This window comes from Salvelinus namaycush, chromosome 31 (genome assembly GCF_016432855.1).
Source record: "Salvelinus namaycush isolate Seneca chromosome 31, SaNama_1.0, whole genome shotgun sequence".
In the NCBI taxonomy this organism is placed as follows: domain Eukaryota; kingdom Metazoa; phylum Chordata; class Actinopteri; order Salmoniformes; family Salmonidae; genus Salvelinus; species Salvelinus namaycush.
This window is the reverse complement of record NC_052337.1, coordinates 48,106,074-48,133,730: the sequence shown is the minus strand read 5'-3', so window position 1 is coordinate 48,133,730 and position 27,657 is coordinate 48,106,074. Positions and strand designations below refer to the sequence as shown.

At 42.0% G+C, this 27,657-nt stretch overlaps 2 protein-coding genes across 9 annotated transcripts; one reads left to right on the top strand and one right to left on the bottom strand.

Moving 5' to 3' along the window:
* On the top strand, positions 1–16,302 carry nup54 (nucleoporin 54). 5 transcript variants are annotated; one of them, XM_038971399.1, is made up of 13 exons: positions 1–92; positions 3,361–3,444; positions 8,083–8,169; positions 8,450–8,605; positions 8,910–9,070; positions 9,347–9,534; positions 9,821–10,017; positions 11,869–11,923; positions 12,038–12,131; positions 12,454–12,561; positions 14,900–15,019; positions 15,417–15,527; positions 15,710–16,302. In XM_038971399.1, the coding sequence occupies exons 1-13, from the start codon at positions 53–55 to the stop codon at positions 15,815–15,817; spliced, it is 1,509 nt and encodes a 502-aa protein (XP_038827327.1). In that variant the 5' UTR covers positions 1–52; the 3' UTR covers positions 15,818–16,302. The 5 variants fall into 5 exon arrangements, with proteins under 5 accessions (XP_038827327.1, XP_038827325.1, XP_038827328.1 ...); XM_038971397.1 differs by having other exon boundaries at positions 8,850–9,070; XM_038971398.1 differs by having other exon boundaries at positions 18–92; positions 3,364–3,444; positions 8,850–9,070.
* LOC120026507 (serine/threonine-protein phosphatase with EF-hands 2-like) lies at positions 16,168–27,629 on the bottom strand. 4 transcript variants are annotated; one of them, XM_038971394.1, is made up of 18 exons: positions 25,864–27,629; positions 25,725–25,742; positions 25,549–25,557; positions 25,012–25,139; positions 24,791–24,845; positions 24,374–24,549; positions 24,030–24,144; positions 23,869–23,915; positions 23,573–23,739; positions 21,824–21,860; positions 20,979–21,128; positions 20,294–20,650; positions 20,028–20,213; positions 19,671–19,813; positions 19,200–19,306; positions 18,589–18,752; positions 18,385–18,472; positions 16,168–17,457 (listed from the first exon to the last, which is right to left on the bottom strand). In XM_038971394.1, exons 1-18 carry the CDS (start codon positions 25,913–25,915, stop codon positions 17,255–17,257), a joined length of 2,202 nt encoding a protein of 733 aa, XP_038827322.1. In that variant the 5' UTR covers positions 25,916–27,629; the 3' UTR covers positions 16,168–17,254. The 4 variants fall into 4 exon arrangements, with proteins under 4 accessions (XP_038827322.1, XP_038827323.1, XP_038827321.1 ...); XM_038971395.1 differs by having other exon boundaries at positions 16,168–17,186; positions 17,269–17,457; positions 25,012–27,629; XM_038971393.1 differs by having other exon boundaries at positions 16,169–17,457; positions 25,012–27,629.
* Between the last annotated feature and the right edge of the window lie 28 nt (positions 27,630–27,657).

The following is a 27,657-nucleotide window of genomic DNA, read 5'->3' as shown; positions in this document are numbered from 1 at the left end:
AATCAAACGACACTTCCTGCACGGACTCAATTTGCTGTGAACAGGAGTAATCATGGCGTTCAACTTTGGCGGCGCTGCCACCAACCCCGCAAGTAAGGAGATATTTCCATCTATTGATATCGAATTTATTAGAAAGCACTTTACATTACTATCAACAGCAGATATTGTGATGGACGGATGGCTATGATTTCATTTACGTACGCCACAGCTAACGAAACCACAAAAGTAAGAAAAGCGGCCTTGACTGCAGGTCAAGCCAGTTAAGGTTAGCTAACGAAGTAGTTAGCTAGTTTACTAGAATGTTCATACACTCGCTATCTAGTCAGCTTGTATGAACTATTCTCACATAAATGGAGGATCATCGATTTAAGTCCGCTTGCTATTTAAACGGCCAGTTGTAAGCTTTCTAATATAGTTAACTAGCGAAGCTAACTAACTACACTAGCTACCTAGTCGTCAGCAACATTCTGTTGAATCCCTTATGTTGCGGACGAGCAAGTGTAAGGACATCAAACATTCATCCTCCCGCATAGGCGTTCTAGTTTAGATCGCCTGGTTAAATTGTGCTTGGATACTTTTTTTAAATCTCTAATTGGTTAACTAGAGAGGAATATAGCAATGTGATAACATCTGAGTTTGCTTAATTTACTATTATCCTAAATTAGGATATTGAATTATTTTACCATATTCTTCTTTCCATGATGTTATGATTGTGTTCCTACATTACACAAATTGGCGTATTGACCACATCAAATTGGCGGGAATTACACATAATTTCCCCCTCAGATTGGTGATGTTAGTTTAAAAGTGTATAGTCAACACAATGACACAAGATCAATTGCATAAAACGTATCAATATCTTTGGTTTTGTACTAATTTTGCAGGATTTTCTCAAATGGCACGGATAATTTATATTCGTCTCCCAACTAGCCATTTAAATGACCATTTAAATTAACATGTTGACTGACTTTTAATGTTAGATGGCTAGTTGCCGAAAGATCCCTACCTGTAAAATATTTCGATTCATGCTTTTTTATATTTTGTATATATATTTTTAACATCAGAGGCATTTCCATCATCTCTCGGGTTGATTGTGTCCCTCGCTATTAAATATGCGTTAAAAACACGTTTTATATCCAGGGTGTTCCATTCCTATGATGAGTATTCACTAGAGGTCTACTGATTATGATATTTCAACACCGATACCAATTATTAGAGGACCAAAAAAAGCCGATACTGATTAATCGGCTGATTTTTATATATATATTTGTAATAATGACAATTACAACAATACTGAATGAACACTTTTATTTTAACTTAATATAATACTTCAATAAAATCTATTTAGTCTCAAATAAATAATGAAACATGTTCAATTTGGTTTAAATAAAGCAAAAACAAAGTGTTGGAGATGAAAGTAAAAGTGCAGTATGTGCCATGTAAAAAAGCTAACGTTTAAGTTCCTTGCTCAGAACATATGAAAGCTGGTGGTTCCTTTTAACATGAGTCTTCAATATTCCCAGGTAAGAAGTATTAGGTTGTAGTTATTATAGGACTTTTTCTCTCTCTACCATTTGTATTTCATATACCTTTGACTATTGGATGTTCTAATAGGTAACTTAGTATTGGGGTGGCAGGGTAGCCTAGTGGTTAGAGCGTTGGACTAGTAACCGAAAGGTTGCAAGTTCGAATCCCCGAGCTGACAAGGTACAAATTAGAGGTCGACCGAAAACAGCATTCCTGTTACATTGCACAACCTTCAATGTTATGTCATAATTACGTAAAATTCTGGCAAATTAGTTCGCAATGAGCCAGGCGGCCCAAACGGTTGCATATACCCTGACTCTGCGTGCAATGAACGCAAGAGAAGTGACACAATTTCACCTGGTTAATATTGCCTGCTATCCTGGATTTCTTTTAGCTAAATATGCAGGTTTAAAAATATATACTTCTGTGTATTGATTTTAAGAAAGGCATTGATGTTTATGGTTAGGTACACGTTGGAGCAACGGCAGTCCTTTTTCGCGAATGCACACCGCATTGATTATATGCAACACAGGACACGCTAGATAAACTAGTAATATCATGTAGTTATAACTAGTGATTATGATTGCTTGATTGATTGTTTTTTATAAGATAAGTTTAATGCTAGCTAGCAACTTACCTTGGCTTCTTACTGCATTCATGTAACAGGCAAGCTCCTTGTGAGGCAGGTGGTTAGAGCGTTGGACTAGTTAACCGTAAGGTTGCAAGATTGAATCCCTGAGCTGACATGGTAAGAATATGTCGTTCTGCCCCTGAACAAGGCAGTTAACCCACCGTTCCAAGGCCGTCATTGAAAATAAGAATGTGTTCTTAACTGACTAAATAAAGGTGTAAAAAAATACCGATTTTCGTTTGTTATGAAAACGTGAAATCGGCCCTAATTAATCGGTCGACCTCTATCAGGGATGCAGTTGCCCATGGCGGCATCAACTTTATCCACTTCTTCATCCATCCTCATAACATTCCACTGTCTGACTACATATTTTGTTGTTTGTCAAGACACTAACGTATTTTAATTTGGTTCATTTGCTGCCAAAACAACAGCACACCACCAGTGCCTCATCGGGATTTGGTAGTAAATATGCTCATTTTCAAGGCACAGCAGCTTCCCCATTCCCCAAAATGCATTCTCATCACTCAGAAGAATAAGAGTAATCTGCTAACTAGCTAGGCTACTTGCTTGAGAATGTAGACCGGTGTAGAGGTTTCTCAAATAATCCCAGGCTGAGTAAACAGTAGCTCAACCAAGTTCAGCACAGTCCGTAGGAGCAATAGCATGCTTATGCTGCAATTTCCAATGCTGAATAAATGAGGTTGCTTTATCCAACAAATATCTACTTTTTGTAGTCTAGCGATTAAGGACCTTTATGATTGCAAATAAAGCAGATCACTCTGCCAGCACCCCACAAAAGACTTGATGATTAAACATGAACAGGACCTTGAGAAATGTGGTGGAGCATGAGAAATAATTTCCCTCGTCTAGTTGGCAAGAATGATGAGACAAGGTTCACTGGCAGTATTCTAATACCACTGTTTAGGCCCTGGGGACTGTCTTGCATCTTTGATTGGGGCTCTGTGAATACATGGGTGGTGAAAGGGAACAGAATTCTGGCAAAGGATGACTGAAATATTCGGACTCAGCAGCAGTAAGTACAATGCAATGGCCCTGGCCCCACAGACTTTCACTGATTCATGGCGGTGAAGGGGCATTTTAAACTGCACTGTCTCATCCTGCTCTTTCTCTCCTCTCCCTGATGAGTTTGTTGTGGGTCTTCCCCATTGTAAAGAATTAAATCATTTTCTTCCTGGCTATAGCAGGTCTTGCAGCCCCTGGTTTCGGGACCACCACCACTGCTGCGGCCCCCGCTGGCTTCGGCGGCTTTGGCACCACCACCACAGGTAAGACTGGGACACTCCACTGTCCACTACATCAGTTTGACACAGCTACGACTTTGCTAACTAACCAGCCAACTAGCCTTGTACCAGATCTGTTTGTTCTCTTGCTTACTTCATTGGCAAACCAAACATAGCATGACAATTACATAAATAGTTTAGTCTTTTTAGACAGACTGGTTGCCTTCCAGCTTAACATGTCTGTACATATACAAAGTCAGTTTGGAATAGAGGAAAGGGCAGAGTTGGGACATTCGGCTTATATAACTGCTTTATCTGCTTGTTGCCCTAGCGTAAACGTCTCCTGGACACACAATAGTAGCTAGCAAGATGAAGATCATAGAGGTTTTTTAAATGAGTGCTTTTTACTAGTTTGCCTCAACTACCTACACTGAAACCACTGCAAAGGTTTTGCCTGCAAACTTAGGTATAGAATCGCGACGTTCTGGCATGTCTGCCTATGGTAAGTTTTTCATGAGCACAATCCCTGCCTACATTTTAAGCCTTGCCTACCCAAACTCGTGATTTGTTGGGAGAGTTGTCTGTTTGAAGAGAATTCCCCAGGATCTTTTCTTTTTCGAAGTTGCCAAGAGAATCTGTCATGTTTCCCAGACCTAGTGCTGTTGCTGCCCTAGGTCTGGGATTTCCGAAACTATAAGAAGTTGGCAAGAGAGTAGAAACAGACTGGCACCCAGGCTACCAGCCTACCACATAAGTGTGAAATATGGTTACTACTAAATAACCATCCAACTACACCAGTGTATTCAGCATAATACTAGTAGTATCTTATTAATTAACTGACTAACAGAACAGGGAGTTGAGGTTTGTGGCTGTTAATTTTTGGCTGTTAGTAATTCCTTCAACTGAAAACATCACTGTTATGACGCTACCAGGCGTGCTCTTGTACATACAATGTGTTTGAAGCTTTTATCCCACTGTGGGACTGTCGCGGTGCTCTTCTCTACACTAACCCTCCTCTGCACCCCCCTCTCTCTCTCTCTCTCTCTCTCTCTCTCTCTCCTCTCTCTCTCTCTCTCTCTCTCTCTCTCTCGCGCTGCCTGCCTGCCTGCCTGCTGGCTAAAGGATTTGGGGGGCTGGGAGCCGGGAGCACCACGTCTGGTGGGTTTAGTTCTGGGGGGTTTGGATTAAATGCAGCAGCTCCCAACGCGGCTGCAATCAGCTTTAATGTTGGGGGCTTTGGTGCAGCTACCACAGCAGCCACTGTGTTCAATTTTGGTAATAGCCTGGCTAGCGCAGGTAGATGCCTTTTTATATTTTTTTATATTAATCTATCAATCAGTCAATCCGTCTAGTATGTCTACAGCACACATTTGTACTTTCCATTTATCCCTACACAACTGTGTATTATTTTGGTATGGTGTTTTTGTATATCTCCATCTCACCCTATGCATATGTTGAATGCTCATCTAAAGATGTTTTGCATGTTGCCTGTTTTGGATACATCCGCTATCCGCTACAACAGCCTTTGTTAGCACAGTCCCTGTGTCAAACTGGTGGGCTCTGATTACGGAGTTGGGAAAGGCGTGCTAGATTATTTTTGTGGAATATGTTATGTGTTTCTTATCGCATTTTCCTGAATCTGTTAGGCCACTGATTGCCTGGCAGGCACATGACATGTTCTGTGTTATTTCTCAAGAGTATTTATCTTCTCCACTCTAAAAAAGCATTAGGGACCCCCTCCCTTAGAGAAATCAATTGATCTCTTCTAGGGTTGCACATTTTGGGGAATATTTAGAGGTGGAAACTTTACGTGGGATATATGGGAATTAATGGGAATATATTCAAATTAATATTAATACCATTTAAATGTAGATGTTTTTTGCATTGGATATATTTACCATATCATACAAACCTTTTACCTTATCATAAGTAGACATAATTGCAAATGATTAAATCCTTCCAATAGAAATTAAAAAAAATATTTAGGTATGAATTGAACTTTAATTAAATGAGTTGACTCTAAACATGGGACGATTTCACTGAACAACAAAAGAGAATTTTGAATGATCACCAATGATCCATCGCATCTCCCAAAAACGTTTTTAACATACATCTGTAAAATGATAGTCTAGAAACTAAAGCTTTGGTTGTCTTCCTCGCAGGCTTCCATGTCTTCTCCCTGGACCTCCTCAATGTCCACCTCTTGAACATCAGATTCTGAGGCCTCATCTTCATTGTCAACTTTCCAACCTTGTTGGGGATGGCTCATTGTCAAGCTCAAAAAGCCTCAATTTGCCACCAATTTTTCAACCGTTGTATTGGTCAGTCTGTTGCGTGCTTTGATGTGTGTGTTCACAAACAAGGACCAGTTGCGCTCTGCGGTGGCTGATGTTGGTGGGATTTGGAGGATGATGGAGGAAACAGGGGAAAGAGCCTCAGATCCACAAAGTCCCTTCCACCAGGTGGCTGAGGAGATATGTTGGCACAACTGCCATATTACGTCTCCATCCCAAAGCCCTTGCTTGGATGTGTACTTCGCCAGACTACCAAGAACCTTGCCCTCATCCAGCCATGTTGGCGAGACAAGGTAGTGGTGACACCATAGGCCTTGTTGATCTCTGCTCCAGACAGTATGTTCTTGCCAGCATATTTGAGGTCCAACATGTACGCTGCGGCATGTATGGGCTTCAGGCAGAAGTCTTCACACTTTTTGATGTATTTCAAAACGGCAGTTTCCTCTGCTTGGAGCAACACTGAAGTGGGCAGGGCAGTACGGATTTCTTCTCTTACATTTGCAAGCAGAGTCTGAACATCAGACAGGATGGCATTGTCTCCCTCAATCCGTGCAATGGCTACTGCTATAGGTTTCAGGCTACTTGCCACTCTCTCCCAAAATACATAATCTAGGAGGATCCTCTTGATGGGGCTGTCCATATCGGCAGATTGTGATATGGCCATTTCTTGGAGACTCCTTCCCCTCCAGGAGACTGTCAAACATGATGACAACACCACCCCAACGGGTGTTGCTGGGCAGCTTGAATGTGGTACTCTTCTCAGATTGCTGCTATAACTTGATGATCCTTCACATACCTAACAATTTTCTTGGCTCTCTTGTAGAGTTTATCCATTGTTTTCAGTGCCATGACGTCCTTGAGGAGCTGATTCAATGCATGAGCAGCACAGCCAATAGGTGTGATGTGAGGGTAGGACTCGTCCACTTTAGACCAAGCAGCCGTCATGTTCGCAGCATATACCTTCTGTGGACCAAGGTCATTGATGACTGCCTTCAGCTCATCTGCAATGTAGAGACCAGTGTGTCTGTTGTCCCTTGTGTCTGTGCTCTTGTAGAATACTGGTTGAGGGGTGGAGATGACGTAGTTAATTATTCCTTGCCCACGAACATTCGACCACCCATCAGAGAGGATTGCAATACAGTCTGCTTTTTCTATGATTTGCTTGACCTTCACTTGAACTCTGTTGAGCTCTGCATCCAGCAAATTAGTAGATAAAGCATGTCTGGTTGGAGGGTTGTATGCTGTGCGAAGAACATTCAGAAATATCTTCCAATACACATTGCCTGTGAGCATCTGAGGTGAACCAGTTGCATACAGTGCTCGAGCAAGACATTCATCAGCATTTCTCTGACTACATTCCTCCATTGAGTCAAAAAAAACTTCTGATTCCAGGAGGACCATGAGCTGTTGCTATTGATAAGGTGTCTGATGCATCATTTTCACCTCGAATAGAAGTAGAGGGACTTTTGTCAGAGGTTGCTTGTTGTGAGCCCTGAGGGCACTTCTGCACTTGGCCAGATGATTCTGCATCTTTGTAGCATTCTTCACATATGATTTGGCACAGTGTTTGCAAATGTACACAGCTTTTCCTTCTGCATTAGTTGCAGTGAAATATCTCCACACATCAGATAGTGCCCGTGGCATTTTCCTGTAAAGATTAGATATAAAAAAAAATATATATATATATATATATATATACAATTCCATGTACAAATAAATAGTTAAGCAGTTAGATTAAACAACTCCTTTGTAAGATGAATGTTATAAAATGAAACATGTATGGAAACAGGTGAATTAACACTCAGTTAGCAGGCTCAAGCAAGCTAAAAACCCACATGGTAGCAAATCCTAACTAGCAGAAATTGTTAACAAGTTAGAAATGATTTAAACACACGTTGCTGTAGGTTACTATTTACTAGTTAACAAAAAATAATGTATGTCATATAAAATACATTCACCCCACCCAGTATTGTGATCAAAACTTACCAGAAAGTATGTAGTCCTTGGCTCAGACAGTATAGTAGTGTTGGCTCAATAGTATCTCATTAGTGTGCAAGATCTTGAGAATCAGCTGTACATGTGATGGAAGAACGCACTGTGCATGCAGAGGGTTGCAATTCCATTGAATTGGGGATAGTTTAACCAAAATATGCCACAAGACCTCGAATTGCCTTGTGTGTATTCCACAAAAAAGGTTCACTGTTATAAGCAAACTTTTTTGATGAATTTAAGCAACATTTCCAGGCTTAACTTCCCATGGAAATTTCCGGAAAGTTCCCGACTCTTTGCAACCCTAATCTCTACGCCCTCCCTCAACTTTCTTTCTATTATCCATCCATTCATCCATGCTCTCTTACCTCTCTCTGACGGTCTGGTTTGTCTTGCTCAGGTGCTTTTGGGGGTTTTGGGACGACCACTACATCCGCTGCTGCGCCTGGGTCAACTTTCAGCTTCGCCACTCCTGCAAGCACAACAGGTCAGGACTATGGAACTCGCTGGGGCAGGGCTGGGTACAGACTGAGAGAGCCAGGGCAGGAACGGCCTTGTCCCACTCTGCTTGCTCCTGCTATTCTGCATGGCAACTACTAGATGGTGCACTACCATAACATGTTATCTCCTTGCCATAGCCTCTCCCGAGCCTCTCTCTTCTTAGATTACCAACACACTATAACCCTAAGATTCTATGCCAAAATACTCAACAAATCCTTATATTTTCCATTTAATGGTTTTATTGATATAATTATTTCTCCTTCCAGGAGGACTGTTTGGTAATACCCAGAATAAGGGATTTGGGTTCTCCTCTGGGCTGGGCACTGGCACTACTGCTGCAGCTGGGTTTGGAACAGGTCTGGGGACAACTCTGGGAGGTGGATTTGGTGGCTTCAATATCCAGCCACAGCAGCAACAGCAAGGTAAGTGTTCCTCTGGCTAAGAGCAGGGGTGAATCTCAAAAGTCCTTCCTCAATTCCTAGGGTCCTCTCCTCGCTTCCTTAACCTTAGAGGGAACAGAAGATCCAACGATTTGAGACGGAGACGAGGAGAGAACGCAAGGAGGAATTAAGGAAAGACTATTGCGATTGTCCCCTGGTGTATGCAAACCAAACAAGTTATGATTTGCTAGGATACCTAAGTTTTCTTTTGTGTTGCGCTATATAGGAAGCTTTTTTGGGCAGCAGGCCCAGGCCCCAGCCCAGTCTAATCAGCTCGTCCACACAGCTAACGCCCTGTCTGCCCCCACCCTGCTTGGGGACGAGAGAGATGCCATCTTGGCCAAGTGGAATCAGCTCCAGGCCTTCTGGGGAACAGGCAAGGGCTACTTCAACAACCAACTCCCCCCTGTAGATTTCACACAGGAGAACCCTTTCTGCAGGTTCAAGGTAATGCCTTGTATCAGCATATTTTGACATTAAGTGTTTTTCTAATTTAATAAAGCAAATTGCTGTTTTAATCTTAAACTAGTTTTCACATGTTGACGAGGTTTGTTGTACTATTCCTTTTTACCGTCTTCAGGTAACTGCAGTGGTGTAGACCAGTGCTTTGGAGTTCAATTAACTGTCACAAATATGTCGGCATAAGAGAGACCACCAAAGTTCTATCTAGAGAATACAAAGGTCACAAACTGCTAGTTTATCATATCTGTTTGTGTCTGCAAGGCGGTAGGCTACAGCTGTATCCCAGGCAGTAAGGATGAGGATGGTCTGGTTGTCCTGGCCTTCAATAAGAAGGAGGCTGATGTCCGTAGCCAACAGCAGCATCTGGTTGAGTCTCTACACAAGGTGCTGGGAGGGAACCAGACTCTCACCGTCAACGTAGAGGGAGTCAAAGCCCTGCCTGATGACCAGTGAGTAGTAGTAGACACTACCAGACACAGTCTATGGGTACACAACAGAGAATATACTTTGTAGTATGGTTGTCTATCACGTTGACCTCATGATCTGTCAGTCTTTGCATCCATTGTTCAATCTGTGAACCTATTAACAGGAATACATTTCTCCAGCCCAAATACTCACTTTGATAGCAAACCAAGTGGCAGGGCTGCCATTTTCTTGTTTTTCAAATTAGTGAACATTTAGAAGCCCTGTAAGTAGACCATGTAACACTGAATGCCTGTCTTTCTCTCTTTTTAGGACGGAGGTGGTGATCTATGTGGTGGAGCGTTCTCCTAACGGCACATCTAAGAGGATCCCAGCTACAACACTGTACAGCTATGTAGAGCAGGCTAACACCAAGGCCCAGCTCACACAGCTAGCAGTTTTCATGTCTGTTACACGCACTGAGCTCTCACCAGCACAGCTCAAACAGCTGCTGGCGAATGCACCAGCAGGTAAGTTTGGTTGTGTGTGTCTTCCCCATACTCTCTCTTCTCTCACCTCCATCTCAACTAAGTTAACTTCTTATGGCTGCAATCCTGGTAACGGGATGATATGACAACAGCCAGTGAAAGTGCAGGGCGCCAAATTCAAAACAACAGAAATCTCATAAATAAAATTCCTCAGACATGTGTCTTATACCATTTTAAAGGTAATCTTGTTGTTAATCCCACCAAAGTGTCTGATTTAAAAATATGCTTTTCAGTGAAAGCACCACAAACGATTATGTTAGGTCACCACCAAGCCACAGAATAAGCACAGCCATTTTTAAAGCCAAAGATAACAGTCACAAAAAGCACAAATACAGATAAAATGAATCACTAACCTTTGATCTTCATGTTACACAATACATGTATGTTTTGTTTGATAAAGTTCATATTTATATAAAAAAATCTGAGTTTACATTGGCGTGTTACGTTCACTAGTTCCAAAAACATCCAGTGATAGTGCATAGCCACATCTATTCAACAGAAATACTCATCATAAATGTAGATGATAATACAAGTTATACACATGGAATTATAGATATACCTCTCCTTAATGCAACCGCTGTGTCAGATTTCAAAAAAACTTTACGGAAAAAGCAAACCATGCAATAATATGAGACGGCGCTCAGAACTATAGTCAAATTAGCCGCCATGTTGGAGTCAACAGAAACCAGAAATTACATGATAAATATTCCCTTTGATGATCATCATCAGAATGCACTCCCAGGAATCCCAGGTCCACAATAAATGCTTGATTTGTTCGATAATGTCCGTTATTTATTTCCAATTAGCTACTTTGGTTAGCGCGTTTGGTAAACAATTCCAAAGTCACAGCGCGTTCACTAAAACGTGACGAAATGTCCAAAAGTTCCGTAACAGTCAGTAGAAACATGTCAAACGATGTATTGAATCAATCTTTAGAATGTTGTTAATATAAATCTTGAATAACGTTCCAACCGGAGAATTACATTGACTTCAGATGAGCGATGGAACAGAGCTCCCTCTTATGTGAACGTGCATGGTGAAAGCATGGTCAGATCATGGCAGACTTGACTAATTCCTCTCTCATTCGGCCCCCCTTCACAGTAGAGGCATCAGACACAGTTCTACAGACTGTTGACATCTAGTGGAAGCCATAGGAAGTGAAAACTCATCCATATCTCGCTGGGATTTCAATGGGAGCTTGGTTGAAAATCCACCAGCCTCAGAATTTCCACTTCCTGTTTGGATTGTTTCTCAGGTTTTTGCCTTGCCTATGAGTTCTGTTATACTCAGACATAATTCAAACCGTTTTAGAAACTTCAGAGTGTTTTCTATCCAATACTAATAATAATATGCATATATTAGCAACTATGACTGAGGCGCAGGCCTTTTACTCTGGGCACCTCTGTGCACCTTTCATCCAAGCTACTCAATACTGCCACTGCAGCCATAAGAAGTTAACTGAGTCATTTTGTTGAGAGCATGGTCTTGTTCCCCGGCTCAGACGTTGCTGATGCATGCCAGATTTTAGGCCTGAAATAGGTATTTTCCATATCAGCTTAAGCACATCATGTTATAGCAATCTGGTGCCCGACGACACAGTCAATGATCTGACACGCAACCATTGGTTGATGCATGCAACGTCTGAGCATGGGAACAAGGCCATGTCTTTTAGATAACCAGATGTCTATTGTACAACAGCTGTGGCTTCATGGATTTCAGTTTGGTTTCATTTAATGGTTTATTGAAACAACAGCGTATGGACTATTTGGTCCACATGTAGCACTAAGAATGTGACTGTTGTATATGACTCAGAGTTGTGTTGCTTGTTTTCAGGTGTGGATCCCATCATTTGGGAACAGGCAAAGGTGGATAACCCTGATGCGGACAAGTAAGTTGTTTAATGTGAATCAAGGTTATTAAAAGGTTGTTATCATTAATTCTTCTGAGCTAGATGATCATTTTGAAACTGTATATGGAACTGATGATATTCGTAATCGTACAGGTTGATCCCCGTCCCCATGGTTGGTTTCAAAGAACTACTCCGCAGACTGAAGATTCAGGACCAGATGACCAAACAGCACCAGTCCAGAGTAGACGTGAGTCCTGCTGCTTTCCTCTACAATTGCACTGCTTCTAGAAGTGTTATAAAAGAGTGTAGAGGGATAGGGAATTTGCAGGACCATAAAATTAATAAAGAACCTTAGGTTGTTGGTTCTTATCCAGCTTGAAGGACTGTGCAAAGGAGACTGAGAGACAAATCTGGCTACTAAGACCAATACAGGAGGGGAGCTGCGTTATGCTGGCCTTTGTTACAGCTTTCCTGTACTGCCTCACATGCTTCTCAGTACCCTCCTTTATATGCTGTAGGTGGGTTCCTCCTATGTAGTTATGTACACGTTTCCTGTGATCTTTCACCAGATCATCTCTAATGACATCAGTGAACTGCAGAAGAACCAGGCAACAACAGTGGCTAAGATCGCTCAATACAAGAGGAAGCTGATGGATCTCTCTCACAGAGTACTACAGGTATATGCCATACATAATAATAAAGTCAAGTCACCTGGCTGTTGTCAGCTGGTACAGCGGTGTGTAAAAATATTTTGAATGCCAACAGAATATCATGAAGTTAGCTGTCTTGATTAAATTAATTATTTAACTATGTGTGTATAATAGGGCTAACCCCAATTAGTTGATTGTTTGGTCGTTAGGCTGTTGGTCGACCAAGATTATTTTAGTCGAGCAGTAATATACAGTACCAGTCACAATGTGACCAGTAGGTGTGTTTGGACACACCTACTCATTCAAGGGTTTTTCTTTATTTTACTATTTTCTACACAGAATAATAGTGAAGACATCAAAACTATGAAATAACACATATGGAATCATGTAGTAACCAAAGTGTTAAACAAATCAAAATATCCACCCTTTGCCTTGACAGCTTTGCACTCTCTTGGTATTCTCTCAACCAGCTTCACCTGGAATGCTTTTCCTACATTCTTGGAGTTCCCACATATGCTGAGCACTTGTTGGCTGCTTTTCCTTCCCTCTGCCAAACCAAACCATCTCAATTGGGTTGAGGTTGGGTGATTGTGGAGTCCAGGTCATCTGATGCAGCACTCCATCACTCTACTTCTTGGTCAAATAGCCTTTACACAGCCTGAAGGTGTGTTGGGTCATTGTCCTGTTGAAAAACAAATGATAGTCCCACTAAGCGCAAGCCAGATACGATGGTGTATCGCTGCAGAATGCTGTGGTAGCCATGGTGGTTAAGTGTGCCTTGAATTCTAAATAAATCGCTGACAGTGTCACCAGCAAAGCACCATCACACCACCTCTATGCTTCATGGTGGGAACCACACATGCAGAGGTCATCTGTTCACCTACTCTACGACTCACAAAGACACGGCGGTTGGAATCAAACATCTCAAATTTGGAATCATCAGAACAAAGGACAGATTTCCACCGGTATAATGTCATTGCTTGTTTTTCTTGGCCCAAGCAAGTCTCTATTTAGTCGTGTTTTTTTGCAGCAATTCAACCATGACGGCCTGATTCACGCAGTCTCTGAACAGTTGATGTTGAGATGTGTCTGTTACTTGAACTCGAAAGCATTTATTTAAGCTGCAATTTCTGAGGCTGGTAACTCGAATGAACGTATCCTCTGCAGCAGAGGTAACTCTAGGTCTTCCTTTCCTGTGGCGGTCCTCATGAGAGCCAGTTTCATCATATTGCCTGATGGTTTTTGTGCCGCACTGTCAAAGTTCTTGAAATTTTCCGGATTGACTGACCTTCATGTCTTTGTCATTTCTCTTTGCTTATTTGAGCGGTTCTTGCCATAATATGGGCTTGGTCTTTTACCAAATAGGGTTATCTTCTGTATACCACCCCTACCTTATCACAACATACCTGATTGGCTGAAATGCATTAAGAAGGAAAGAAATGACACAAATTAACTTTTAACAAGCCACAACAGTTAATTGAAATGCATTCCATGAAGTTGGTTGAGAGTGCCAAGAATGTGCAAAGTTGTCATCAAGGCAAAGGGTGGCTACTTTGAAGAATCTAAAATATATTTTGATTTGTTTTTAAACTTTTTTTTGGTTACTACATGATTCATTATGTGTTTTCTTAGTTTTGATGTCTTCACTATTCTACAATGTTAAAAAAAACAAAAACGAATGAGTAGGTATATCCAAACTTTTGTGTGTGCATTCGTGCGTGTATGTAATATATACACATGCATACATACTACCATTCAAAAGTTTGGGGTCACTTAGAAATGTCCTTGTTTTTGAAAGAAAAGCAAATAAAAAATTGCATCAAATTGATCAGAAATACAGCGTAGATATTGTTAATGACTATTGTAGCTGGAATGGGCAGATTTGTTTTATGGAATATTTACATAGGCATACAGAGGCCCATTATCAGCAACCATCACTCCTGTGTTCCAATGGCACGTTGTTAGCTAATCCAAGTTTATAATTTTAAAAGGCTAATTGATCATTAGAAAACCTGTTTGCAATTATGTTAGCACAGCTGAAAACTGTTGTCTTGATTAAAGAAGCAATACATCTGGCCTTCTATAGACTAGTTGAGTATCTGGAGCATCAGCATTTGTGGGTTTGATTATAGGCTCAAAATCACAGAATTGCGCAAACTGTCTCTAACCAGAATCGAAAGGAGTGGGAGGCCGCGGTGCACAACTGAGCAGGAGGACAACCACATTAGAGTGTCTAGTTTGAGAAACAGACGCCTCACAAGTCCTCAACTGGCAGCTTCATTAAATTAAATAGTACCAGCAAAACCAAGATTTCTTTTTTTAGTCGGGGACAGCCTTGGTGTATAAACTGTGTGTGTGTATGTAGGTGCTGATCAAGCAGGAGATTCAGAGGAAGAGTGGCTATGCCATCCAGGTGGATGAGGAGCACCTAAGAGTGCAGCTGGACACCATCCAGTGTGAACTTAACGCCCCCACGCAGTTCAAGGTAAGTTCACTGCAACATCTGGTTATTCCATACAAACGCTGGCACTCCGCTATGCCCTACGTGACTACTAAAAGCTGACTTTTAACTGCAACTCTGGACACCCTACCTATTTACATTTTGGTAGTTTAGGTGACGCTCTTATCCAAAGCGACTTAAAGGTGCAATTAGGGTTAAATGCCTTGCTCAAGGGCACATCAGCAGATTTTTCACCTAGTCTGCTCGGGAACTCAGCGACATTTCTGTTACTGGCCCAATGCTCTTAACTGCTATGCTACCTGTCGCCTCTCACTGATTCAGATTTGATGACCCTGCTCTTTTCTTATTGGATGTACAGTATTTCTCATGTAATTTGAGGACCATGTCTAAAATTTACTTGAAATGGTTATTGCTCTATTAGGGGCGTCTGAACGAGCTGATGTCTCAGATCCGCATGCAGAACCACTTTGGGGCGGTGCGCTCAGAGGAACGATATAGTGTGGACGGGGACCTTCTCAGAGAGATCAGACAGGTGAGACTGTTAAAATTCTATTTTTATGGGCAAGACATACTGCATGTATATGTTTATGCAAATTATGGAAGTGTTTTGTCTGTCTGCTTACAGATGTGTGGTCTGCCGTTAGTCCGTCAGTAGTTCTAAGTGTGTGGTTGGTCAGTATTGCTGACCGAGTGTCTCCGTTCTCCTCTCCACAGCACCTAAAGCAGCAGCAGGAGGGTCTGAGTCAGCTGATCAGTGTGATAAAAGATGACGTGGAAGACATCAAACTGATAGAACATGGCCTACTGGACAGACTCGGCTGACCTCAAAGGTCTTCCCAGGCCTCACATGGCCCTGAATCTCTCTCACTGCTGACAAACGTTAAAGGGACATGCCTCTTCTTAGCAAGGCATATATCTGTCTTTTCTATGGTCTGTCTCCTACTCAGAGGTGCTTTCTCACACAGATTAATCCTTGTCCTGGACTAATGGCTCAATGGTGAATCTCAATCAAAAATGCTTTTTAGTCCAGGACTAGGCATCATTTTTGTTTTGGAAACTGCCCCTAAAACCCCCAAACATCTAAACTGGAACAAGGCCGCCTTAGAAAAACTGCCGTCTGGTGGACACTGTCTGGTTGACAGCCAGTAAAATGTGACTGTTCGATGATTTGGTGCGATATTCAACACATTGTAAATAAATACGCCTTTTATTATTGCTTTAGTAATATTTTATATGATGGAATAAGAATTATACACAAGCCCAACATGGTTTAATAAAATGTCATTGAGAAGCCTTTTTCAACATGACTCCTGTGTTTGGATCTCTTTCTTACCCAAGTGTAACCGGTGTCAGTGCTAGCTTAGCAGCTTTGTTTCCTCCCTCAATCTGCCTCTGACTGGGCTTGAACCAGGGTCCACTGTCTCCCATGAATGCCCGCTTGACAACATACAAACCAGTTGTTACACTGAAAAGGATCTGATTCAATGGCACCATTGGCAACATTTTAGTCTGTGGGTGAGTTTATCCGGTACATTCTTAATCTGTTACACAAGCATAGGCACCATTTCTAAAACGAATACTTTGCAAATCCATATCCTGTGTTCTGTCTGGGTCTCTCACTTACACAATGACTAGCCAATGGCTGTATAGTTTTCATCTATAGAATCAATATTTCCTTAGGTCATAATATTATTATGGTCACCTATTGAGAGAGGCCTGTATGAATAATCAAGTATGCCCCAAAATCTTTTCAATATTGTCCTTTTTTCTGATGATGTTGCATCTTTTCTCATTGGCTCTCAATATCTGTCCTTTTGGAGATGCTGGAAATGGGTCCATTGATTGGAATAAGTAGATTCCCAGTTTCTAGTATATTTTCTCTAGAAGTGGGTATCAGAGAAAAATAAACTCAAGAGGTTCATCCCCCTCCCTTTTCACTAGCATTCATGTAGTCCCCACCCCCACAGCATGATGGAGCACCATGAGGCTGGCAAGCAAGACTACTGTTCATGTGGCAGCAGGTTGCTGAAAGCCCTCGTCCGATCATACTGTTGACCCCTCCAGGGCTAGACCATTGATTTGAATGGGTAGATTCCAGTTGGTAGTAATATACTGTATTTCCTCTTGAAGTGCTTTATCAGTGGGTCATCTCCCTTGTTGCAGTAGGTCGTCTGGAAGCCCTCCTATGGTACTGTTGACCATTGATTGCAATTAATAGATTCCAGTTTGTAGCAATATATTTCCTGTTGAAGATGTGTGTCAGTGGGGGTCACCTTCATTCTGCAGTAGGTCTCCTCCCACTAGCCGGAAGGCCTCCATGAACTCGTTGATGTCTATGCTGCCGTCTTTGTTGAAGTCGATGGAGACGGCCAGGTCACTGATGGCCTCGTCACTGATCTCTGTCTGCAGATGGGAGCTAAGCAGCTTCCACGTCTGACGGAACTCTTCAAACGATATCAGACCTGGGAGACAATGAAATAGAATAGTGCTTTGTATTTTAGATCATGGGCTCTATTCAATCTGCATCATGGAAGTTCAGCATTAAAGCGTGATTGACATTTTAAATGCAATGTTATGCAGTGTTAACCGTGAATGCAATATGTCGACTCAATCGGGAATGACCTTTACATTTCTATTGTGGGATCTGGTTGCTTCAGCTATACATATTTGAATAGAAATGTGTTTCCCCCCCATGACCACACATTATTTAATCTGTAGTGCACCAGAAGAATTTTAGGGGTCTTTGAGTGAAAGACGGTGATAATCTGCCATTTTAAAACCTGGTTTCATATGGTACTGATTTATACTCAATCGAATGGGTTTATTTCACATGTAAGATATAGCCCACAGATCAGACAAGGAAAAATAAAGTACATCAGGTCTATGTTCTGATGTGTGCCTGTGTAACAGAGTTGGATTCGTAACCTCACTCACCAGCTTGAAATGTCTCTAGTTGCCCTATCGATTCACTAGCTTTTCTATAGTGTAATTGGTCAAGGGATGCAATCACGTGTTTGCACAAGGCAGAGGATCTGAGATCGAATACCACCAGTGTGGGCTTTTAGGATAGCCTACAGTAGGCTATAGTTTGTCATTGTAATTAAGAATTTCTTAACTGACTTGCCTAGTTAAATACTGTTAAACAAGCACAACGTCTGTTACACGTGTGTCTGTTGTTCCTGTAGGTCCTATGCTGGTGACACATCCAATATTCCCTCTGGGGATCAATGCAGTGCAATTAATCTCTTTGTTTTCAATGGAACATCATATGCAGCTTGTTACTAATAAGCTCTCTGTGTTATGACAGAGGGGCCTGAGAGGCTTGAGAAAGTTCATGTTTGTAAAACACAACAGGGCAGGTATCTGGGCCAAGCTGATTATTTACTCACCTGAGTTGTCTGTGTCTATGATCCTGAAGATGGTCTCTAGGTTGGAGTGGTGCTTATACATGGTCTCAAGCAGACTGGCATTCGAGAGCTGGTAGATAAAAGGCAGCGACCAGGAATATTGTTAGGTCCTTGTTTGCTGTTGTGTGTGTGTGTGTGTGCATGCGTGCGTATGTATGTTTACGTTTGTGTGTTAGTAAACCTCACCTCTGTGTTGGGCTCGGTGATGGCCAGTTCTCTGAACCAGAGATGATAGTCCAGCATGCCATCCAGAGTGTCTCCCACTAGCTGAGACCGCAGCACCCTCCAGGGTAGACCCAGCCTCAACACAGCCTCCATGGCACCGGCCCAGTGGCCCAGAGAGATCAGCCCTGAGAGACCACACCACACAGCCATTACAGAGACCATGCAGCAGTCACACAGTCAGCCTCAAACTGCTACGCTAACACTTCAAGGTAAACCCAGTCTCAACACAGCCACAGAGAGAGACCAGACCATGCAGTGATCACACAGATAAACATAAAACACTGACAGACTTTTTACTGCATAGAGAACTTTTATCTATATCCTATACTGGGCCATAAAGACACTTAATCATCACAGAGAGAGACGCTATAAAACATGATTTGATGTTGACACCATTCAGTGTACATTTGGAACCTTTATGATAGGATTTTAAGACTGCTAAATATACTGTTGCCACTAGGTGGTGATGAATAGTAGTCAACATTATATAATGTATTCACTAAAGTACTAAGGGGAACAGAGGTTCCTGGTAGTTGTGATATGAGTGAAATGGTGAGTGCGTGGTTCAGTACCTGTATTTTCCGGGTCGTATTCTTGAAAGGAACTGATAAGGTCTGACTTATGTGCAAACAGCTTTTCCCTCAAAGCCCTGAGAGCTGAACGCTCAGTCCGCCCAACACTGAAAACAGAAGGCATCAACCACATCACACACAGTGGAAAATGTGTCTGAGGTATACAAGGAATTCACTGCAGGGTTTTTAGTGAAGCACAGTATGTGTGAGATGTCAGACATATCATACACAATCTTCTTTTAGTCTGATATTCAATTGTTCAGAGTGCCATTTCATGACCCTCTCCACACAGATGACACAATGGTTGCGTTTACACAGGCAGTCCAACTCTGATCTTTTTCCCCAATTATTGGCAAAAGAGCTGATCTGATTGGTCAAAATACTAATTAGTGGGGAAAAATATCAGAATTGGGCTGCCTGTGTCCCAGAGTCATTTAAGCATCTATCTATGGCTCGTGTGACCTATGCTACCTTTGTCTCAGTGTGAGCGCCCTAGTAGCCCTGTTGGCCTGGTACTGGATGAAGTGAGGCACCAGGTCAGGACCCATCCTGATGTACGCTCCTCTGTTGCTTCCCACCTCATAGTAGTTAGATGCAGAAAATATGGTTAGGACCTAGAGAAAGAGAAAGAACAAGCATAATTGAAAGGTTCTATTTTGCTTTAGATCTCAAAGCTATTTTGCCTACTCTTAGAGGATTTTATCAAACACTCACAGCGTTTGTATTCCTTTTTTATTTCAAATAGATGGCTGCAATAAAAACATTTTGCTACAGTTTATTGCATATTTCATTCTCTTTTGATTGTGCTATGTCTGTGGTCTTCCTCACCCTGCGGTTGTGGCAGAACTCGTAGCCCTCTTGCTTGCACTCATGTGAGCGTATGAGCAGCGTGAGGTTGTGACGTCGCAGGACCTCTTCTGTCACATCAGGACCCCAGTAACATCCTCCACCTCGCACCTCATTGGGAACACAGCCATCCTGGGGCATGGGGTCACTCCATAGCATGTCTACAATCTGCAGCCCAGACAGACAACACCAGGGTGTAGTTACTAGTTGTGTGATATGTGATGTAAATGGTGTATGATCTCAGTTACCTGTTTCCACTCGTCCCCGTACGACTCCAGCAGCTCTCCAGAGTCTGGGTCTGGGTCAGAGTCAGAGTTAGTCAGGGAGTTACGGAGGTCTCCGTAGGACTGGCTAAGTCCGGCCTGCCTGCGTCTCTCCTTCAGCTCCTCTTCTACAGAGCAGGTCACCCTGTTGTTCAGGCCCTGCAGGGAGCGACGCTGGACCTCATGCCTGGTCCCTGTGCTGCTGCTGTGGGTCAGGGAGTGGACCCGGCGCCTGCTGCTGTCCACAGACTTGGCGGTTGGGTCATCGTCTTCTAGATCGGAGTCGGTCATACCTGACCTGTTTTGCCTCTTCCTCTTGGGAGGCCGGAGAGCTGAAACATACTACAGATACAAGTATTGTCATGATCCATTCTACAGTGAGCAATGCTGTACTTAGCACAGACATTATTTAACAATGAGAAAAGTGATCTGGGCATGCAATCAACTTAAGCTTCTCAGCCCCACTATATATTTAGGTTTAGGGATATTTAGGGACATTACACCTGTCTATACTAAGGCTAGAATAGACTAAGATGAATCATCAATTAGTGTCTAATTGATGCTCAGCTACATTTAAGTAATGTGGGTGAACTAAAGAGAAGGGTTCTGTGAGGTTATACTTTATTACAGGTGAACTATTCCTTTAAGTGAGGTGCTAGTGAGGTTTTACTTTGTGTCTGTCCACCCTGGATATGAGGTGAAGGTCCGTGGTGTCTGAGATACCGCCGTGCAGAACCAACACCTTGTGGTCAATTACTGTCGCCAGGGGCAACCAGCTAAAGATCTTCTGGAGAAGCTTTAGAATCTTCTTGCCATGAAGCTAAGCACAAGTCAAGCGACAACAATGTCGATCAGAATATTTCTTATTATGCATAAGTTAGTATAAGATTCAACATGTCAGCGTCATTGATTATATTGAAAACTATAAGGCCTGTGCAGTAACCTGTGTAGTGCTATTTTTGCCTTTTGGGATACACACTATTAACACATCAAATACAGTAGGTCTTTAATCCAGAACTAAGTGGATGTGGATGGTGTTATCTACCAACAGTTTATCCATTGGCTACTGTAACCATGTAACCTAAAACAAACAGGTATTCCTGACTAACTGGGTCAGTGTGCTGGCTATTTAAGACTGACTGACTGACACACGTACACAAACACACAAAGATAGAGAGGAAGAGGAAGAGAAAGAGAGTCACGAAGAGTCACACAGTTGACGGAGAGAAAGATCCTGTAATCTCCTTAGTCAAGAGGGAGAGTGACCCACATTACACACTGAAATAGATAGGCTTGATATAAGTGGACTCTGATCACTGGTTAACATAATACTCAGGAAGATTAGATGATTCTGATTAGCAGAATAAATTATCTATTATGTGGTTCATCCATTTCAAATAAATAGGACTGCTCTGGGAAAATCATAGTTATTTTTTGAAACACTTGGTTTGGGGCAGAGGCAAAGCAATTTGAACAATTATCCAATGTTATAGAATGACACAAGGTGAGACCTACCCTGTATTTTCCAAGTACCTCTTTGGTGAAGCCATATCTGGGGGAAAAGAAAAGTGTGTTGAATTATGTTTCTACTGGGGAATACCAGAGAAGAAGAGATTATTTGTATTTGTATTTATTATGGATCCCATTAGCTGCTGGGGTCCAGCAACATAACAGTTTAAAATACTACATGACATTACTTTTCATAACACCTTACCCAGCACATTCAGGCCACCACTCCATCACCACATATTTACAATACAACATCCAGGTGCACGAGTGTAGAGTGCGTGTCTTATCATGTGTATGTGTGTCTGTGCCTATGTGTATCTCTTTACAGTCCCCGCTGTTCCATAAGGTGTATTTTATCTGTTTTTGAAATCCAATTCTAATGCTTGCATCAGTTTTCTGATGTGGAATAGAGTTCCATGTAGCCATGGCTCTATGTGCACCTCTCATATTCTGTTCTTGACTCTGGGATTGTGAAGAGACCTTTGGTGGCGTGTCTTGTGGGGTATGCATGGGTGTCCGAGCTGTGTGCTAGTAGTTTTAACAGACACCTCGGTGCATTCAGCATGTTAACACTTCTAACAAAAATAAGTAGAGCTGTTCTGCCCTGTTTGCCAATCGGTTATGTAGCCAGACTTATTTGCCGTTCCTTTTTCCTCAGTTACTAATAAGCATGCAATTTTTCAATTCCTCAACAATCCACAGGGATTTAACAGCTTTAACAGTCATTTTCTTAATGGGTGCATGTGTAACAGTATAACTTTAAACCGTCCCCTCGCCCCGACACGGGCGCGAACCAGGGACCCTCTGCACACATCAGCAACGGTCGCCCACGAAACGTCGTTACCCATCGCTCCACAAAAGCCGCGGCCCTTGCAGAGCAAGGGGCAACACTACATCTAGGTTTCAGAGCAAGTGACGTAACTGATTGAAACGCTACTAGCGCGTACCCGCTAACTAGCTAGCCATTTCACATCCGTTACACTCACCCCCCTTTCAACCTCCTCCTTTTCCGCAGCAACCAGGGTCACGGCACCAATGTAACAGTATAACTTTAAACCGTCCCCTCGCCCCGACACGGGCGCGAACCAGGGACCCTCTGCACACATCAGCAACTGACACCCACGAAGCATCGTTACCCATCGCTCCACAAAGGCCACGGCACTTGCAGAGCAAGGGGCAACACTACATCTAGGTTTCAGAGCAAGTGACGTAACTGATTGAAACGCTACTAGCGCGTACCCGCTAACTAGCTAGCCATTTCACATCCGTTACACATGCTTATTAGTAACTGAGATAAGCAACTTCATAAATGTGTCAATTGCAGCATCTGGTTGCTCCTCATTACACACAACAGACCAACAAATATTATTTACATCAACAACATAGGAATCACTACAAAACATATTGTATGACCTCTTGTACACTATATTAGGCCCAGCCTTTGGAATGTTGATTTTCCTAGATATGGCTACTGTAGTGTGATCACTTGTTCTGAATGTAAACGGCAACACTTCCACCTTTGGCATTTCTGTATTTTCTGTAGATGTTATAACCATGTATCATCAAAGGTATTATCTAAGTAAGTATCAGAATTGTCAGAATAGGAATGTCATCTACATATGTTAATGTGGGCTATTTTTAGCACTGCTTGACTGTTTTCATTACTTTCCTGGGAAGCTTGGCAGAAGTAGACATGTTCATGTTATGTATGTTAGTGCAGGGATTATACTGTACATACAGTATGTCTGATAGTACCTTAGGTTAACGATATGGTCCTCGTGGTTGCCTCTGTTCAGATGGACATCATTAGGATAGACCAGGAGAAAGGAAAACAGGATGAGGAGGATCTCCAGGGAATCTTTTCCTCGATCCACAAAGTCTCCATTGAAGACATACGGCTTCTCAGACGATGGTAAACCATTCTGATCAAGATAGGTAAGCACATGTCAAATACTTCTTAAAGAAAGCTTAAATTAGTTTGCATTCATTATGAATGAGAACCATGTCATGTGAATTGTGATGTGGTGCGTTGACAAAAAAGTGGCATCCACCTTGTAGAAGACCAACAAAAGATCCTCAAGATGCCCATGTAAGTCTCCTGTTGGGGAGGAGAGGGTTTACCAGTGAGTGACAAGTTGGTAAAACATAAGAAGCAATAAAGCTATACAACCAGTGAATTGTTTAAAAGCCTGATGTGTGGTTATGTTTCTACCACAGATGGTGATCTCCTTGTTGTGGCAGGTGGAGATCTGACTGATGTTGGGGAGGATCCTCAGCAGCCTCCAGGTCTCCCCAAGGAGCTGAAGGACATAGCGAGAATGGAGCTGCTACTGGGAAAAACAGACAGAGAAGAACAGAATGCTTGAGGGAAAACGAGAAATGAGAGGAAAGTCGTTAGTAGAAAGTCAACAACAGAGGGCAGTCAGCAGAGAAAACTAGCATAATGGCAAGCCTCTGCCCAACAGTTGGTGGTAGAATGGATGTTTGGCACATGGAGGCCACTGATGGCCCTGCCTACCCTTGCTTGCTGGATCACTTGTGAGTAGGAATACCTACTTGTTTGTTCTTGAAGGCCTCCACCAGCTCAGCTGCATTGGAACATGTTATGGGGAAAGAGAGGTGGGGACCAGAGTACAGCTCTGGTACCTCAATGCTCTTGTAGCAGAAGTACCTCTCCCAATCTACATTATGGCAGATGTTGTTCTCACGGAAGATGTGTGAGATCAGGTTCCCTAAGACGGAGATAGGACACAGGTTTTTCAGAGGACGTACTGTAGGTAATTAGTCAAATGAGCTAATGGGAGGAAAGCTGGGTTGCATCCCCAATGGCAATCTAGTATTCACTATGTTGGGCACTACTTTTGACCAGGTAGTGCACAATATGGAGAATAGGGTGCCATTTTGGACATCCCTAATCTCGTACACCTGACTTCTTCGCCTATAGCCTGGGGATGAGGTGAGAGGATAGCTTACGCTCACTGCTGGCTGGAGTGAAGTGATCCATGAGGTAGCCAAAGAAGTTGTAGAGCTGAGATAAAGAAGTCAAAGAACAAGTAGAAAAACAAGAAGAACAAGAAGAAGAAAATACATAATTGATTCAATTCTATTTGAAAAAAATAAATAAAATAATCACATGGTGTCATATGAATGTGTAGTTTTCCCGCAATGCTAGGTATGTGTTTCTGTTGTCCCACCTTGATCTGATCCTGCTCTCCTGCGTACTCGATGGACTGGAAGATGTTCCAGGTGCACCTGCGTCTCATCTCCAGCCGTGCCACGTACTGACGGTACCAACGTTGGATCAGGAGAGCTGCCCTCATTGCTGGGGGAATGAGTAGTGTCGGGAGAGAGCATATTACAACACATAGGCACTTACAGTATGTGATCCCTGTGGGACTTGAAGTCATAACCCTCTCATTGCTATCGCAATCCCATTACCAAAAGAACACACAGGTTTACCGTGCAAATGTAGCTAGTTATCATTATGGGACCCACTGTATCTTTAGTTGTTTTACTTCAGTTTTTTTTAAAGCAGTATTACAGCTATTTGTAGCTTGTCTGAGTGTCTGATACCTGTCTGAAAAGTTTCTACAGCTATTCTTAGCTTGTCTGATGATAATGTTAACGGTAACTACTGGAACACTCAGTCATAGATTACAAATTCAGATCCTCCAATACCCCATAATGATCTGTGGTGATTTAGTCCTCGAGCTGAAGACTGACTGACTCACCTGTGGCAGCTTCACATCACGTTGTAGGAAACAAAGACACATAAACCAAAGAAGTACAAGTGTTAATCTTAGTTAATCAAGTGTTATCTTGCACAGTATGTGATGATGATAATAACATTGATGTTCATTTTGAAAACAAAGTTGAATTAACCAAATATTGAATTGTAAGACTTTACCTGGGACTAAGAGGCTGGCTATAATTAACAGAAAAACAAGACAGAGAAGATGAGTTAATTTCTCTCTAGGCTAATCCAAACTGGTTTATAATGGTTTAATTGTTTAAAGAGGTGATAATACATGAGAAAAAGCATTTACTTTCTCTGTCGCGTTTCTTCAGCTGGTCTGATTTTGCAAAGCCACATCCCATGACCTTGTGTGAGGTACAATTGTATTTATATTAAAAAATATATATAAAAAATATGCATTTTTTCATTGAAGAAATTTACAAGCACTATTTCCATTATTCAAATGTGCATTTAATTAACTGTTCTGTGATTGATTAATATTTGAAAATATATAATGGGCCTGGCAAGATTAGCTTGACATTATAGTCAACCAACAAAGCCTATAATGATCATATTTTACAACAATCTTCTCTATTTCAAGCAGTCAAATCCCCTCATCACACTAGAAAACTGCACCACAATTGCAAGACCCATCTTACCTGGCCAGGTTGCCTCTCCACGATGAGGTCTCTCCCTCAGTATTTTAGCACATCAGCAGCAAAGACCTTATTTTTCTAACTCTTTACTGTCCTGTCAGCCTCCAGAACACGTTGAGGGAAGATAAAGGGATGTTTGAAGGATTTTTCAGACATATTTATTCAAACAGAAGACAACTTGTTCCAGTTGTTTTTGGGATGATGGGTGGTACCTCTAGGTTGGTACACACATGGCCTCAGTCATGCTCCAGGTGTAGTATAGCTCTCTCTAGTCCAGTCCATGGCTATAGGCTGGTAGTTAATATCGCCAAGTGTCTTCTCAGCCAAGCCCCGTGACCACTTAATCAAAACAACAAGCCACAAATGGATTAGGATTAAGCCTCACAGTCACTATGGCTGGCCTCTATACTGAATATATGGATGAAGGATCTCATAAAGGGCAAGACATGGCAGAAAGAAATATACATTGCAGTCAGAAAGTATTTATACCCCTTGACTTATTCCACATTTTGTTGCGTTACACCATCCACACACAATACCCCATAACGACAAAGTAAAAACATGTTTTTAGAAATGTTTGCACATTTATTGAAAATGAAATACATAAATATCTAATTTACATACATGAAGGGCACTTTTCGGCATTTGCTCTATGATCGATGAGAAACTCAATATTGCAAATGTACGGTCCCTTACTAGACGTCCGCGAATGTTTGTAAAATTCGCCGATGGCAGTGGGCCGTGCACCGGGGCCAGATCTTCCGGGAAGTCATTGAACAAAGTCTCTCGGACATTCGGTTTCCGTTTTATAAAATGTTCATATTTTGGTCATTTTTCCGCTGTCCCGGTAAATTCCACCAGATGGCAAATGGAATCTTATTGCAAATATACAAAACATCACCAATCACGACATGGCCATTTCTCCTAAACCGAAAAGACTTCAAAGACGAAACTTGGCGAGCATAGGTTTGGACTAATGGGCTGTTAGCCCCGAAACAAGATGGTGTCGAGGCCTCAACGCTTTTTGAGTTAAGGCCATTTTTCTGGGATTAAAGGTCAAAAATGAAAATAGAGCGCTAATTTGACCGCAAAGTACATGAACTTACGGTGTAAGGAAAAAATTACCAGCCATATATCTATCATAATTTAAGAGAATTCGTACAATGTACAATTGGTGATGTTCAAAGAAATGTTTAAAAAAAATTCAATAAAATAAAGATCCAGTTCAGACAAACTGGTGGGTTTCGGAACTCTATGTGATTTCTGTGATTTTCTGAAATAACACTCAATCATTCAACCCTCTGTGAATAAGTCCGTTCTTAATTGTAAAGACTTAAAACTCATAATTCTGTAAGAGCCTACCCCAAGGAGGATATGTGTTCACTTTCAGCTTCCTGTGTCAACCGGAAGTGCCTTAAATTGGGGTCATAAAGGCTGTTTCGAAGGGT